This window comes from Acanthochromis polyacanthus, chromosome 2 (assembly GCF_021347895.1).
Source record: "Acanthochromis polyacanthus isolate Apoly-LR-REF ecotype Palm Island chromosome 2, KAUST_Apoly_ChrSc, whole genome shotgun sequence".
Classification (NCBI taxonomy): Eukaryota; Metazoa; Chordata; class Actinopteri; family Pomacentridae; genus Acanthochromis; species Acanthochromis polyacanthus.
In genome coordinates, this window is record NC_067114.1 from 2,106,584 (window position 1) to 2,123,424 (window position 16,841).

General features: G+C 39.2%; 1 protein-coding gene across 3 annotated transcripts in view; it reads left to right on the top strand.

The window, feature by feature from the left end:
• The window catches only part of coro2ba (coronin, actin binding protein, 2Ba), a 78,632-nt gene that overhangs the window by 55,626 nt on the left and 6,165 nt on the right, over window positions 1–16,841 (top strand). For all 3 annotated transcript variants that reach the window (XM_051936737.1, XM_051936733.1, XM_051936738.1), the window contains exons 3-11: window positions 3,559–3,675; window positions 7,842–7,991; window positions 8,150–8,314; window positions 9,375–9,491; window positions 9,584–9,688; window positions 11,647–11,743; window positions 12,131–12,243; window positions 13,731–13,821; window positions 16,069–16,208. In XM_051936737.1, the coding sequence (XP_051792697.1) occupies window positions 3,559–3,675; window positions 7,842–7,991; window positions 8,150–8,314; window positions 9,375–9,491; window positions 9,584–9,688; window positions 11,647–11,743; window positions 12,131–12,243; window positions 13,731–13,821; window positions 16,069–16,208 (1,095 nt within the window). The remainder of the gene's footprint in view (window positions 1–3,558; window positions 3,676–7,841; window positions 7,992–8,149; window positions 8,315–9,374; window positions 9,492–9,583; window positions 9,689–11,646; window positions 11,744–12,130; window positions 12,244–13,730; window positions 13,822–16,068; window positions 16,209–16,841) is intronic.

Below are 16,841 nucleotides of genomic sequence, written 5' to 3' on the forward strand. Positions count from 1 at the left end.
GCCTCAGGAAATGATCTGCACCAAGACCATGAGGCCGGCAGCGTTTTCCTGTCAGATGAATGCTGGCCAGTTTATAACAGCTAGTTTTAAAAGGTAGACTGTGAAGTAAATGAAATCCAAACTGTAAATCAGAGGAGTCAAATGCATCTCAGTTCAGGTTCCACATTCAGTTTGATCTCCAGTGGACTGAACCAGTAAAAGCACAGCATAATAACCTGTAAATAACCACAACTCCTGATGGTCCTTTTGTTTTAGTGCAAAAAAAGTATATTCTGAAAATTAACCAAAATCCAGCAAAATTCGCTGGATTTTGGTGAATTTTTTTCCCCGAATGTTCTTAAAGAAACTTTTTTTTTAACATGTCTTTTTTTCCCATCAAAAATGTCCCATTTAAATATTTTTTTTTTTTAAATTTCCCCCAAAAAATTAAAACATGGAAGTTTTCACTGTGAAAATATTTTTTTCCACGTTTCCAAATTTTAAAATGGGTCAATTTGACCCACAGGACGACACAGGGGTTAAAAGAAGATTGCGTTAAAACAAGTCCCTCCTTTTGCTGACATGTCACCAGTTAAGTGAATTTATCTTAAATCAAGTGGGATGGTAGCCTAGCCGCGCTAGACCCATGTTTCTGAAGGCACAAGGGTCTAGGAACGCTCGACAGGGAGGGAGGCGGGCTAAAAGGTTGTCTTTCAAATCACTCTGCAGCAATTGGGTAGGTATACAACCAATCAGTGCAACGAATAGGCTGACGGAGTTCCGAGAGCGCCGGCGGATTGTGGCTAAGTCCCATTAGCTTCCCAACCAGCGGAGCCAACTGGTATATTAAGGATTTGCCATATCCCGTCAGCATAAGTCCAAATACGTCTTTCTTCTCAATGAAACACTTCAGTGCCGTCCTTTGTTTATCTTTCAAGTTGAATTTTAGCTTCAAATCTTTAAGGGCTGTGGCCAAAGCCGAGTGGAAAGATAACTGTTTATTGTGCGCCGGTTGTTTCTGTCAGAATCGTCGCGCCTCTGTCGTCACTTCGTTACGCCCGCCTTCTGACTCTACACTTCATGGTGATTGGTCCGGCCAGTTTTAGGAGAATCCAACCTCGAGCCTTATGGAGGGTAACTAGACCCACCCTGGCAGAGAATTAAATTCGTTGCTGTGGGTTGTCTAGCGCGGCTAGGCTAGTGGGATGAGACACTTTGACTAAAAGTAAGACAAATCGACTTGGTAAGAGTTTGAGTTTTTGCAGTGAATGCAGACCAGGAGGGATGTGATCGAATCTGTTTGATGTCACTCTCCTGTCAGGGTCTCACACGGGACTTTAGATGTACCTGGATGTAAATAAATGTACGTTCAGTGTTTAAAATGAGCGACCAGCCCAGTGTAAGCTCTGATGACTCATTCAGATGTGACGGTGACGAGGCGGTTTCAACACGACCTCGAAACATTAATAAGACGTGATCTGGGACTCCTTATTTGGGAGCAGCTAATTACCTACAAAAAGATCAACTCTGCTGGGAACCGCTGAGTTCAGAGCGTCCACGAGGGCTGATGAGGAAACCAGAGTTATAACTGAGCCTGAAATGAATAAAACTGAGGCTTTCTACAGCAGGGGTGTCCAACATGAGGCCCGTGGGCCAAAAGTGGTCCTCCAGAGGGTCCAGTCCGGCCCTCAAAGTGTAAAAATTACAGAGAAGACATTAACTGCAGATTGTAAATTAGTAAAACTATAAATTTAAAATCATTTCTAGACCATGACAAGTTGTTTGGATCAGAAAGTAAAATATTAGATTGTTCTTTGTTCTTTTGTGTCTCATGTTTGTAATATTTAGTTTTAGGGGTTTTTTTGTGTCTGACTTTTGTCGTGTTTCATGTTTTTGTCGTTTTGTTGCTCGTTTATGTCTCGCTTGTGTTTTTTGTCTTATTTTTGTCATTTTGTGTTTTCACTTATTCATTGTTTTGTGTGTCGTTTTTGTGGTTTTGTTTCACATTTTTGTCGTTTGTCCATTCTTTTGTCGCTTTTTTCTTTTGTCGCTTTCTAACCTTTTTGTCTAATTTTTTGCCTCTTTTTTGTTTGTTTCGTGTCGTTTTCCTCGTTTTCTGTCATTTTGTTTCTCACTTTTGTCATTATGTGTCTCATTTTTGGAACATTTTGTCTTGTTTTTGTTGTTTTTTTTTGTGTTTTTTGAAGTAAAATCCTCTGTGGTTCAGTTCCAGATGACTAAATGTTGTGTTTCTTTGTAGACACTCTGTGATCTGGAAGCTGTAATGTGGAAATGATAAACTGAGGATGAATGCTGATGAAATTGAACTTATTTTTCTTTAGAAATATCAGGTTGTTGATGATGTTTTGTAAAAAGATAAGTCCTTAAATGTGGACATTATCAGAACGTACTTTTTTCCACTGAAACAAAGGGAGATGTTTATAGTTGTGGTTATTTATCGGTTATTATGCTGTGATTTTACTGCTCCGGTCCGCTGGAGATCAAACTGGACTGAATGTGGAACCTGAACTAAAATGAGTTTGACACCTCTAATATGTGTTTCTGGGATTATACTGACATGAACTGAACCTTTTAGCTCTCAAACTTGACGCCTACATGTCAGTAGGAAGCTAATATTGGCTCAGCACTGTCAGATAACTAAATAAAGTATTAATATAAACACTGAGAATTCTTTAAATCCGAGCTTTACTGATTGTAATTCCCCATTTTACCTCCTAGAGTTGTAAAACTGGATGTATTTCTGTCTGTTTGGGACCAGAGGAGAGAAGCTAATTTATGTGTTTGATTCTGTGTGCGGGTTAAAGTGCCGCTACATGTTCAGGATGAATAAAATAAACTGTTTATTATTACAAGCAGAGGTTGTTAACATATCCAGAGTCAGTCGGCAGGGTTCAGCGAGGATACTGCATGTAAACACACACACACACACACACACACACACACACACACACACACACACACACACACACACACACACACACACACACACACACACACACACACAGATTCATGACCCGGCGCTCTGAAACAAATCTCTGAGGAAATAAAAAAAGAGGTCAGTGGATTGAAGTGACATCAAACATTGATGACATCATGACCGACATTAAGGTTTCCTGTCAGCTGCTGTTATGAGCCAGTGCCCCTCTGTGGACTCTCAGGGTTATTGCAATAACAATAATGTGCCTCAGACGTCCCCGTACAATAACCAGGTCCGCTTTGTTTTCTTCAGGATTTATGGAGCCGCCTGGCTGATGTGATTTCACTTTTATTATCGGTCTTTCATGTTCACTTCAATAACAGCACAAAGAGTTCTGTACAGTGATGCACTTTGCAGGGGAATTAATCAGCTGTCTTACTTCTTTGCTTATTAGGTTTTCAAAGATTACATTACTTCCCTTGCTAAAATAGTTTCATGTGATTCATTTCCTAACATTAACACCAACATTATTTCACATTATTGTAATAGCACACCATTCAGAGGGCGCTTTCTTCCGCTGACGTGCTGTCGTATGTGCCGTTAAACAACAAAAGTAATGTGTTTTTGTCGTTCTCTTTCAGTCTGGCCGTCTGGACTCTCATTACCCCAAAGTGTGCGGCCACCAAGGCAATGTGCTGGATATCAAGTGGAATCCCTTCTTTGAAAACATCATAGCATCCTGCTCTGAGGACACCTCGGTCAGTGAGCACAGCCTCTTTTTATGCCCGTCTTTTCTCACTTTGAAGATGACACAGACGTCTGGTATCCCTGAAATCACACAGTTTTTTAGATGCTGAGGTTGAAAGGAAGATAAAGAGGTCAGCGGCGTGTTCTGGTCAGAGGGTCACTGATTGGCTGAGCTCGTACTGGACGCAAGCTCATGATTGGATTTTGTCTGGCAGCTGCTCTGGTTCCTGTTGTTGTCGTTGTTATTGTTGTTGTTGTGAACCAGTGGCTTGAGAATGACAAATGGCAGAAGTGAAACGCCTTTGAGCAAGGCACAAATCTGAAAAATGTTCATCATGTCTTCTCACTAATGCAGGTTAGCTTAAACCTCCTGCTGTCTTCACTTATGGGCATCCAAAAAATATTGTTTCTTTGTCTAAAAAAATAAAAAAATAAAAAATCAGCAAAAAAATTCCCCAAATTTCTGAAAATTTGCAAACCTTCAGGAAGAAAATTCCAATAATTCCTTAAAAGTTTCCCTTTAAAGGTTTACTTTAAAATAATCTCCCAAATTCTTGTAAATATTTTTTAAAAAATGAGTAAAATCGTCCAAAAAATTCTGAAAATATCTAAAGTGATTGCATATATATCAGTTAACCCTCGTGTTGTCCTGCAGGTCAATATTGGAACGTTTTAAAGTTTGAAAATGTGGAAAGAAAATCTATTTCCACAGTGAAACTTCTGATGTCACATTTTCAACATTTTTGGGAAATCTTTGAACATTTTTTTGGTGGAAAATTTTTTTTAAAAAATGTTTCTTAAAAACATTCACATAAAAATCAACCAAAATTTTGATTGATTTTTATGTGAATGTTCTTAAAGAAAACATTAGAAGTTTTACTGATATATATATATGTAATCACTTTCGGTATTTTTTAGGATTTTTTGGAACATTTTTACTCATTTTTTGAAAATATTTACAAGAATTTTCTTGCCACATTTAGGGTTTTTTAAATCAAACTTTTGAGGGAAATTTTTAAGGAATTATTGGAATTTTCTTCTTGAAGGTTTTGGACTTTTTCAGAAATTTTGGGGGTTTTTTTGGCGAATTTTGGGATTTTTTTCAGACAAGGAAACAGTATTTTTTTGGTGCCTGTAAATGAGGACAACAGGAGGGTTAAAATATTTCCTTTTCATTCTAGCCTTTCTTTCCTGCAGTATTCAGTAGTGAGTCTATAAAAAAGGCTTGCGGTTCTGAAGTTCTTTTGTTCAGACTAGGGCTGGACCCAAATATCCTGAATATTTGTTCACTACGGCGGTATCCGGATAATAATTTTGGTATCCGAATATCTCCCCCCCCCCACCGTCGGACGTTACCGGGCGGAACGAATATTCGGCGTTACTGTTGTTTGGCCCACATCGGCTCATACCAGCTGATCCCGTCCTGTGATCACATAAACATATACACATATGTCTATGTGATCACCCCCTCCTCCCCCCAGACGAAAATAGGAATTTTCAGAGCTCGTCTCTTCGCCTTCGGCCCACTTCTTCTCATCCCACCGTGTTCGGCTCATTCTTACCACCACCCGAATGGCCGGGTTGCTGCCGACTCTGACGTCACGCTTCACTTTGTTGCATTAACACAACACAAGATGCTGAAGACCTCCGCTGTTTGGGAATTCTTCAGTTTAACTGAAGACAAAATGAAGGCAAAATTTGGACCCGGGACACCAGACGAATGGATCCGAATATTCAGGCCGTCTCCACCACCCTCCATCAGACGTTACGGGGCGGAACGAATATTCGGATATTCGTCTTTAATAGGGCCCGAATATCCGGAGACCAGAAACCACTATTCGGGCCAGCCCCAGTTCAGACGTAGCGTCTCACTGACCTCCTCTCGGCGAGACGCTTCTGAAGAAGACGAGAGCTGCTCAAGGTCAAATCAGCATCTTTATCTTCACCTTTTGTGTGAACAAAAGGACTTAAAACTGAAGGCTGCTCAGTTGCTGCTGCATCAATGAGATCAAACCTCAATCACTGTTTCTGTTAATCTTTAATATTTTACATAACTACGATCTCTGAGGCCATTTTATTTTCCGACACGAGCACCTGTTACGCTGCTGAGTACAGTAGAGGCGTGATTGTAATGTGTTCTGTGTTGTACTTTCACTTGTTGAAGGATAATCTGATGTGGTCCAACACAGAGCCTCAGGCCACAGCTGTAATCCACTCTAATCCTAATGCGATGGGCTGCAGTGATAGCGTGGGCTATTTTTGATCAGAGGGATCTCTGGCTGTGTCGTAACCACTTCCCAGTAATGGTTTATGAAAATCATGTAGCGGCCCCTCACTCAATAGTAATAACTTCAAAAATATAATAATAATAATAAGTCAGCAGGTAATGTGTTCTGGGTCAACGATACCAATACATGACTCCTATTGTGGGGTATAACTGTGTACTATAAAGCTGTACATCACTGCCCACTGAAAATGTTTGAAGTCATCAAGGAAAAAAAGACAGGAAAGTTTGGAGCTGGCTGTCGTTGCTCCACGTCCACATCCACAGGTGGAAGCTTCAGACCGTTGCCTCGTGAACTTTTACTCACCCAACCTGCAGAAGATCAGTGGCAAGCTCTGACGTTTTCTTTATTTTATGTACATATATCTTTGTTGTTCGGGAACAGTTGTCATGTAGCTCAGCTTAGTTATAGAAGAATTACCTGCACAGTCACACAGGTTAAGGTTTGAGGCCAACCAGAGCAGAAGTGTTTACAGATGGACTCAGCATTTCTAACACGGCATGGTTATTTTGTGTCTCTTTTTGTTGTTTTATGTCTGACTTTTGTCGTTTGTCTCGTGTTTTTCTCGTTTTGTTCCTCGTTTTTGTCGTCTTGTGTTTCCTTTTTGCCTTGCTTATGTTTTTTGTCTTGTTTTTGTCCTTTTGTGTTTTGCTTTATTCGTTGTTTTGTGTTCCGTTTTTGTCGTTTTGTTTTTTTTTTGTCTCGTTTTTGCCCCTTGTCCATTTTTTTGTCTCTTTGTAACTTGTTTGTCAAACTTTTTGTTGTTTTGTGTCTCATTTTTGTTGTTTTTTGTCTGATTTCTGTCGTTTGTGTCACGTTTTTGTCGTTTTGTTTCTTGTTTTTGTCATTTTGTGCTTCCTTTTTGTGTCTTGTGTTTTTCGTCTAATTTTTGTACTTTTTTGTCTTATTTTTGTCATTTCTTCAATTTTTGGTGCTTTGTAACTTGTTTGTCAAATCTTTTTTCTCTTTTTTGTTTTATTCCGTGTCGTTTGTCTCATTTTTTGTCGTTTTGTTTCTCTTTTTTTTGTTTTGCGCTTCCCATTTGTCTCACTTGCGGTTTTTGTTTTATTTTTGTCATTTTGCATTTTGCTTTATTTGTTGTTTTGTGTGTCATTTTTGTCGTTTTGTGTGTTTTTGTCTCGCTTGCATTGTTAGGCTGTTCATTTTGTTGTTTTGTTTCTCGGTTTTGTCATTTTTTCTCTCGTGTCATTTGTGTAATTTTTTGTCTCATTTTTGTCATTTGTCCATTTTTTATCACTTTGTAACTTTTTTCTCAGTTTTTGTTTTGTTTTGCCGTTTGTTGCTTTTTTTTGTTTCTCGCTTTTGTCGTTTTGAGCCTCGTTTTTGTAATTATTTTGTCAAATTTTTTGTTGTTTTGTCTTTTTTGTCTGACTTGATCGTGAAGTAAAATTGTATCTTGGAAGATTCGGAGCTGTGGTTATTTACAGGTTATTATTCTGTGATTTTACCGCTCCGGCCCACTTGAGATCAAACTGGGCTGAATGTGGAACCTGGACTAAGATGGGTTTGACCATCCGGTTAGGCTCGGCCTGCCTGCCCTTCTGATAGCATCAGGTTTCCATAGCAACGACCAGCTGCTTCGCTGTGTCTCTCCACATGTCTATCCAGGGCTGGTCTACGTCGCCTAATGATGGATGGCCAGCGTAGATGTGAGCCGTATAGCGACTTGTTGGTGAGGTGTGATTTCTCGGAGATGTTTTGTTCCATCCAGAACATTCTGGTGGAAGTCCCATCACTTCTTTTTGAGGATCAGATCCAGAGAGCGAGATGGATCCCACTGACGCCTTGAATACTCTCATTTTGGTTGCTGTTTTAAGTGGAGATATCGTTTGTGTATTCATTCTCATCCTGTGTGTTTGTGAACGTGGCAGGTCCGAGTATGGGAGATCCCAGAGGGCGGTTTGAGGCGCAACATGACGGAGGCGGTCCTGGAGCTGTACGGTCACAGCAGACGGGTGGGTCTGATCGAGTGGCACCCGACCAGCAGCGGCATCCTCTTCAGCGCAGGATACGACTACAAGGTACCAACCAGCTCCAATCAACACAGCTTGAATTAAATTTATCACAGTGTTGATGTGTGGGATTAATCACCACCGAGAAAGTTCCATTCACAAGCTCATGACACAATCACAGCACCGTCTAACGTCTCCACCCAAACAATCCTTCCCGTCTGTGTCAGATCCTCATTTGGAACCTGGAGATCGGGGAGCCGGTGAAGATGATCGACTGCCACACCGACGTCATCCTCAGCATGTCCTTCAACACAGACGGCAGCCTGCTGGCCACCAGCTGCAAAGACAAGAAGCTGCGAGTCATCGAGCCGCGTTCCGGGAGAGTCCTTCAGGTTAGGAGGAGGCTTTATGGCAGCTGACCAAACTTTTTTTTTTGCATGAAAACATTTGGAATTGTTTGTACATATGACCTAAATGAAGACAAGTTTTACTGTTTTGACAGCTAATTGGGTCTAATGCCTGAGCTTAAAATTAAAAAAATATATATTCATGGAAAAAAATATTAGTTGATGTCCACCCCGGCAACTTCCTGGTTAGGAGGAAGCCTGAAGAAGCTCCAAACCAGACTGTCTGCCCCTCCAGTAAAACATGGGGGTGGATCAGTGACCATCTGGGGTTGTTTCAGTCTGGGTGGAACAGGGAGAACGCAACTGTGTGAAACGACAAAAATGAGACAGAAAACGACAAAAACAAGACACAAAACGACAAAAATAAGACAGAAAATGACAAAAATGAGACAGAAAATGACAAAAATAAGACAGAAAATGACAAAAATGAGACAGAAAATGACAAAAATGAGACACAAAACGACAAAAACAAGATGCAAAATGTAAAATGAGACACAAAACGACAAAAATGAGACACAAAATGACAAAAATAAGACAGAAAATTACAAAAATGAGACAGAAAACGACAAAAATGAGACACAAAATGACAAAAATGAGACACAAAATGACAAAAACAAGATGCAAAATGTAAAATGAGACACAAAACGACAAAAATGAGACACAAAATGACCAAAACAAGACACAAAACGATAAAAATGAGACACAAAACGACAAAAATGATACACAAAATGACAAAAATAAGAGAAAATGACAAAAATGAGACACAAAATGACAAAAATGAGACACAAAACGACAAAAACAAGACGCAAAACAAAAACAAGACACAAAACAACAAAAACAAGACACAAAATGACAAAACAAGACTTTTTTGCATAAAAACATTTGGAGTTGTGGTTATTTATAGGTTATTGTGTGGCGATTTTACTGGTCCGACCCACTTAAGATCAAATTGGGCTGAATGTGGACTAAAATGACTTTGACAGCCCTGTATCAGAGCTTCAGCTTTTTAGCATCTAAGGCTAACTTTTATGTGCTTCTCCAACAGCAAGCCAGCTGTAAGAACCACCGTGTGAACCGAGTGGTGTTCCTGGGCAACATGAAGCGACTGCTCACCACAGGAGTTTCTCGCTGGAACACCCGGCAGATCGCTCTCTGGGATCAGGTCAGGAAACACCTCCGTCTGTCTCTGACACCACGCTGGTTGGAGTCGGTGTGTTTGTGAGTTTAATTCCACGCATGCGTTGCTCTTCCCAGGAGGATCTGTCGATGCCAATTGTAGAGGAGGACATAGACGGGCTCTCGGGACTGCTGTTTCCTTTCTACGACGCCGACACGCACATGTTGTACCTGGCAGGAAAGGTCAGAACCGCCGGCCCTCACTGGGTCACACCAGCATCTTTTTACAGTTTTTATTATTTTGTGGGGGGGGTTTCTACAGAATGCAGTGGTATTTTAATTTGCATGAAAAGCCTTTGCACACAGATGGCAACAGATGCAAGAAAAACAAACTTTTTTTGCAGAAAAGAAAAGATTTTGGTCTTGGTATGAAATGTAAAAAGAGCAGTGAACACACCTGATCACACAGTAACAGGGTTAAGGTACGCAATTAACTGTATTTTGTATTGTATAGGTTTTTTTTTCCAATTTCTAAATCATACAAAATCCCACCATTATTGCCACTTTCTAGACCAGGGGTGTCCAACATGAGGCCCGTGGTCCAAAAGTGGTCCTCCAGAGGGTCCAATCCGGCCCTCAAAGTGTAAAAATTACAGAGAAGACATTAACTGCTGATTGTAAATTAGTAAAACTATAAATTTAGAATCATTTCTAGACCATGACAAGTTGTTTGGATTATAAAGCAAAATACTCGATTGTTCATTGTTCTTTTGTCGTTTTGTGTCTCACTTTTCTCATTTTGTTTCTCATTTTTGTCGTTTTGTCTCATTTTTGTAATATTTTGTCTTGTTTTTGTTGTTTTTTGTCTGACTTTTGTCGCCTGTCCCATCCTTTTGTCGTTTTGTTTCTCATTTTTGTCGTTTTCTGTTTCCTTTTTGTCTTGCCTGCGTCGTTTGTCTATTTTTTTGGTCATTTTGTGTCTCGTTTTTGTAATATTTTGTGCGGTTTTTGTTGTCTTTTCTCATTTGATCATAATATAAAATCCTCTCTGGTTCAGTTCCAGGTGACTAAATGTTGTGTTCCTTTGTAGACACTCTGTGATCTGGAAGTTGTAATGTGGAAATGATAAACTGAGGATGAATGTTGATGAAATTTCACTTATTTTTCTTTAGACATTTCAAGATGTTCATGATGTTTTGTAGAGAAATAATTCCTTCAGTAGGAACATTTTCAGAACATTCTTTTTTGCACTAAAACAAAGGAAACATTTGTAGTTGTGATTATTTATAGGATATTGTGCTGTGATTTTACTGGTCTGGTCCACTAGAGATCAAACTGGACTGAAAATGAACAAACTACAACGTGCTTAACCCTCATAATGACCAAGATAAGAGCTTAAAAGTAAAGGTAGTAAAATTAGCCTGAAAATAGCCGAGGGTTAGACTAAAACTACTCTGAGAAGTGCTGTGAGGTTTTATGATATTGTGGTTTGTCTCTAAGGGGTGAATTAGTACTTTTCTAAGAATCTAAGAAGCATCGTTTGTTCTGGGGATCTGAGCGTATGCTCCTCTCGAAACAAGAAAAAAAAAACTTATTTCAAGGAACTTTCACCTTGAATTATGTGAAAAAATCTGCCAATAGAACAAGTGAAAAATGGCTTGGTAAGATTTCTTGAAATAAGATGTGATATTTAGAATAGTGAGATCATAAAATTAGCTGTGAAAACTTATTTTAAGCCCTATTTTACCAGGACTGTCAAGCTTAGGTGTCTTAAACTAAGTCAGATACGCTAAAAAAGATTTCCCAAAAATGTTGAAAATGTGGACATCAGAAGTTTCACTGTGAATTTTTTTTTTCTCCACATTTTTAAACTTTAAAACGGGTTAATTTGACCCACAGGACAACACGAGGCTTAAACTTATTTTGAGTTTTCTTGTAAAATTCAACTCAAAACAAGATAATTTCAAGATTGTTTGACTGAAGAAGATATTTAAGATGCATTCTCTTTAAACAAGTCCCTCCATCTGCTGAAATGTCACTTAAGTGAATTTATCTTAAATCGAGTGGGATGAGACATTTAGACTAAAAATAAGACACATAGACTTGGTAAGAGTTTGAGTTTTTGTAGTGTAGCAGCAAATGAGAGGAAGCTGTACTTGTGATGTTAAGAGTCTAACGGCCACGTTGTGCTGCTTTGGCAGGGGGACGGCAACATCCGTTACTTTGAAATCACCTCGGAGAAGCCGTACATCCAATACCTAATGGAGTTCCGGTCCCCGGCCCCGCAGAAAGGACTCGGTAAGTCAGTCGTTGATCAGCAATATGTGATCTTTCCTGCCAGAGCAGAAAGAGAAACCCTCACCACTTCATTAGCAGTCTTTAGAGACGGAGGAGGCAGGGAGGGAATCACTGTGAAACTGGGCTCAGCTTCAAAACGGCTCTAAAAATGGAAGCCGCACGCCTGAAAGGATGAAATTCATTGAGGAAAAAAAAGAGCAAGATGAAATCAAATATTCCCTGAATGAAGCTGAAGAGGCTCCTCCAACTGGTCCAGCAGCGTCACATTGCAGCTTTTTTTTTTTTAGAACTTGCTGATGAGGTTCCAGAATAGCTGTGAATTCTGGGAAGGGGTTTCATGTGGTTGAGATGATTTCTGTCACCGCATGCCGCTGTTTTTGTCTGCAGGTGTGATGCCAAAGCACGGGCTGGATGTGGCAGCCTGCGAGGTGTTTCGCTTCTACAAACTGGTGACGCTCAAGGGTTTGATTGAGCCAATTTCCATGATTGTGCCGAGGAGGGTGAGTGAAGGGTTGACGTCTGCAGTATATGACATTTATTCAACACTTGGAGGCTTTTGCAGTGTTTGTTTGGCTTTAATTAACATCTCTTAGCAACGCGACATGTGCAGTGTTTTCTCATGTGATGAAAGGACAGACAGACATAGCTAATGAGAGGACAGAGGTGTATGGAGATAATCTGATAGAGGTTCAGTTATCTCCTGCTGAAGCTCTTAGAGGTCACAGAATTGTCAAAGTGATGTCTAAAGCATCTTGCTAGCATAAAGTCCATTCAGGCCCGTGTAGAAAGATTCTACACTGGAAAAAATGCCCCTCTAAAAACAAGAAAAAAAAACTTATTTCAAGGAACTTTTACCTTGAAATAAGTGAAAAAAATCTGCCAATAGAACAAGTGAAATGTCTTGGTAAGATTTCTTGAAATAAGAGATGATATTTAGAATACTGACATCTTAAAATTAGTTGGGAAATTTATTTTAAACTATATTTTACCAGGATTGTCAAGCTAAGGTGTCTTAGAACAAGCCAGACATGCTAAAAAAAAATTAGCAGTTTGTCACTCAAAAATAGATTTCCACTTTCGTAACCTCCTAATCTGAGATGTATTAACCCTCCTGTTGTCCTCATTTACAGGCACCAAAAAATATTGTTTCCTTGTCTGAAAAAAAATCCCAAAATTCGCAAAAAATTCCCCAAATTTATGAAAATTTGCAAAACCTTCAGGAAGAAAATTCCAATAATTCCTTCAAAGTTTCCCTTGAAAGTTTTATTTCTAAAAAAAAAAAAATCTCCCAAATTTGGCAAGAAAATTCTTGTAAATATTTTCAAAAAATTAGTGAAATATTCCAAAAAAATATTCAATATCTAAAGTGATTACATATATATCAGTAAAACTTTTAATATTTTCTTTAAGAACATTCACAAAAAAATCTGCCAAAATCCATTGAATTTTGCTGAATTTTGGTTGATTGGGAATGTTCTTAAAGAAAACATTTTTAACATTTCTTTTTTTCCACCAAAAAATGTTCAAAGATTTCCCAAAAATGTTGAAAATGTGGACATCAGAAGTTTCACTGTGGAAACATATATATTTTCCACATTTTCAAACTTTAAAACGGGTCAGTTTGACCCGCAGGACGACACGAGGGTTAAACTTATTTTGAGTTTTCTTGTAAAATTCAACTAAAAAACAAGATAATTTCAAGATTGTCTGACTTAACAAGATTTTTAAGATGCATCATCTTAAAACAAGTCCCTCCATCTGCTGAAATGTCTCTTGTTAAGTGAATTTATCTTAAATCAAATGGGATGAGACATCTTGACTAAAAATAAGACAAATAAACTTGGTAAGATTTTGAGTTTTTGCAGTGTATTGATTATCTTCAAGGAAAGAAATTTCATGCAAAGGACCTTGTGTATCAAATCAAATAAAGTAAGGATATGCACTGATGGAAAATGTGGTTGAAGCATCTGAAAATGTGTGTTCACAGTCGGACACATACCAGGAGGACATCTACCCCATGACAGCAGGGACAGAACCCGCCCTGTCCGCCAGCGAATGGCTCAGCGGGATTGATAGAGGTAAAAAAAACAACACAGTAGACACCTATAGACGGGTTTGTTGAGCCACATTTTAACCCTCTGAACCCCAAAACCCTCAGATGGATTTTAAATATGTGGTGTTTTTTTTGTTTTTTTTAAATTCCCAAAATTAGCCCATTTCACAGCCGGAATCGTCTGATTTTCTGCTTTCTTTTCGTGTTTCAACGTATCGTGTGACATGCAGTGTCACTGACAAAATTCACCAAATCTGAGGTTAAAACTCGGGCTGGGACTTTAATTAATTACAGAAAAAATAACGCTTTAAAGGAAAGAACGCATTTGATTGTATGATGAACACTCCAGCCCAGTAGGTGGCGCTAATGAACCTAAAGCCTGTTTTCCAGCCGCCATAAAGAGTGAATCGGTGCAGAAACGTCAGACCCACATGGCGTTTGGGTCGCAAACTTTCTCTTTTATTATGAAAACTGTAGTATTTCTGGAAGCATTTGAGAAATAATCTGCTGCTGAATCCGTCCTGGTTTTAGTTCACCGACGGCTCGTTTAGACATTTAGCAAAAATTTCTTAGTGCGTCAAACCTCCGCTCTACTTTTGCATAAATTACACTACTTTATGCAAATGAGCTCCGGAGCGACGCCCATATGTTAGCTATGATAGTCCTGGTCCTGGCTAACGGTGTAACTATCCAACAGTAGACCACTTTTCAAGACACTGAAAGTGCTTGAGTTTACAAAAAGTCTTAAAATGTTGAATATAATCGCTAGAATTGCAAAACTGAGTTTGCAGTAATCTGTGAATGTAGACAGATAAATAGAAATGAAACAAACATTTTTGCTGTTTAAGTTCACGTATTCATCCATTCAGTCGTCAATTTGAATTGAAAAGCTTTGCTATTTTATCGATTAGTTAATTACAAAGCCTTGAATTAATTACATTAATTTTTTATCGCGTCTCACCGTCAGTTAAAATCATGCGACATCAACAAAATCTCTTTATTGTACATTTTTCATTTTAAAAAAATCTTCTTTTTTGTACCAGATCCAGTAAAAAACTAAAATCTCTGCACTCATTTGTACAACTGAGAACGTTCAGCTACTGAGCTGCGACACTATTCAGCTGAACTGCAGGCCGTGTTTTCAGACAATAGAATGGAAACAAACGCGCAAAACTGAGCAGAAAAATTGTGAGCTAGTTGTTGGAAGATACATTCTGCACGGTGAAATATAAATATATATATATAGCGAGAGAGAGAGAGTGTTGATGTGCAGAGTAGGGTGAAATATTTCCTGGTATGTAAAGGTTTATAAAATTATTAAAAAACTAAAACATCTACAGCATCCACCTTTTTTCTAGTATTGCTAACACCTGTGGGCACTTAAAAAGTTAACATACTGATTCAAGTTTCATCAATTTTAATAAAATAATTCAACTTTTGTGTCTCTTTTTTGTGATTTGTTACATTTAACAGCTGTTCTCTCTGCTTCCAGCCATGGCTGTGCTGTTTCCATAGAGGTGCAATGAAAAATGAACCGACATGGAGTAAAAAAAACCTGACAGGATCCAAAAATGCTCAGAAACTGCTTGGGGTTAAGAGGGTTAATCCACTTTTACTTTCTGCAAAATGTAAACCCATGTGAGGTAAACTTGGATCATAATCATGTGCTGTAACTTATTTTCCAGATAAGTTGGACCAAAACTTTCACTCTAAAAACTGAACAAAACTGAAGCAGAGCGTGGTGATTAAACTACAGCCAACTTCAATCATGGAATCTTTGTTTTGTTGACAGCATACGGCTTGTATTGTCACCGCTGTAGCGCAAACTCCCACAGATATTTCCTTTTAATCAGCATCATACAAGTTGAATGGGGCTCTGATTTGCATTTCGTGGAGCCTTAAAATGACAGCGTTACCCAAGAGAGCATCACATCCAGGAGCAGATCGAGGAAATCTGTTTTTTTGTCTTTTCCTCACCCTCATCCTTCATGGTCTGTGTGTTCTCAGCGTTTGTATCCTCCATAACAAAGAGCCAGTGGAAGGAGAATGTAACGCTTCCCAAACATTACCAAGCATTTAACGAGGAAGCTGCATATTCAAGCCGCACTCTGTAGATGATCAAACGATGCTGTCACGGTCGCAGGAGTTAAAGAGCAGCACGGAGCAACAAGAGACTCCCTGTGGCGATCTGCGGAGGACTTAAGCCTCTTTGTGCTTTGTGTTGGTATTCACATGCTCAGTGAGAAGTGTTTCTGCTCCTCGCTCCAAACAGACCCCGTCTTGATGTCCCTGAAGGACGGTTACCACCGGCCAAACCAGCTCGTGTTCAAGGCCCCGGTGAAGGAGAAGAAGAGCGTGGTGGTGAACGGGATCGACCTGCTGGAGAACGTACCGCCCAGGACGGAGAACGAGGTAAAGCTAGGAGCCGTTCTGCACAGGGAATCACTGAGAAAAATGTCCTAGACGACACCTGTAGAGAGTCAGATAACACTGCAAATATTCGACATATTAGTCTTGCTGTACAGTGTTTTTCTTTTCTGTAAAGAGCATGAGGGGTTGCTCTGCATACTACAGTGTGGTGCATATGTGTAGGATTCATTGCTGCTTCATCTGTTTGTACACATGAACCAAATGAAGACAAGGTTTACTGTTTTGACAGCTAATTGGGTCTAATGCCTGAGCTTAAAATTTAAAAAATATATATTCATGGAAAAAAATATTAGTTGATGCCCAATCCGGCAAACTTCCTGGTTGGGAGGAAGCCTGAAGAAGCTCCAAACCAGACTGTCTGCCCCTACAGTAAAACATGGGGGTGGATCAGTGACCATCTGGGGTTGTTTCAGTCTGGGTGGAACAGGGAGAACGCAACTGTGTGAAACGACAAAAATGAGACACAAAATGACAAAAATGAGACACAAAATGACAAAAACGAGACACAAAATGACAAAAACGAGACAGAAAACGACAAAAATGAGACTCAAAATGACAAAAATGAGACAGAAAACGACAAAAATGAGACACAAAATGACAAAAACAAGACAGAAA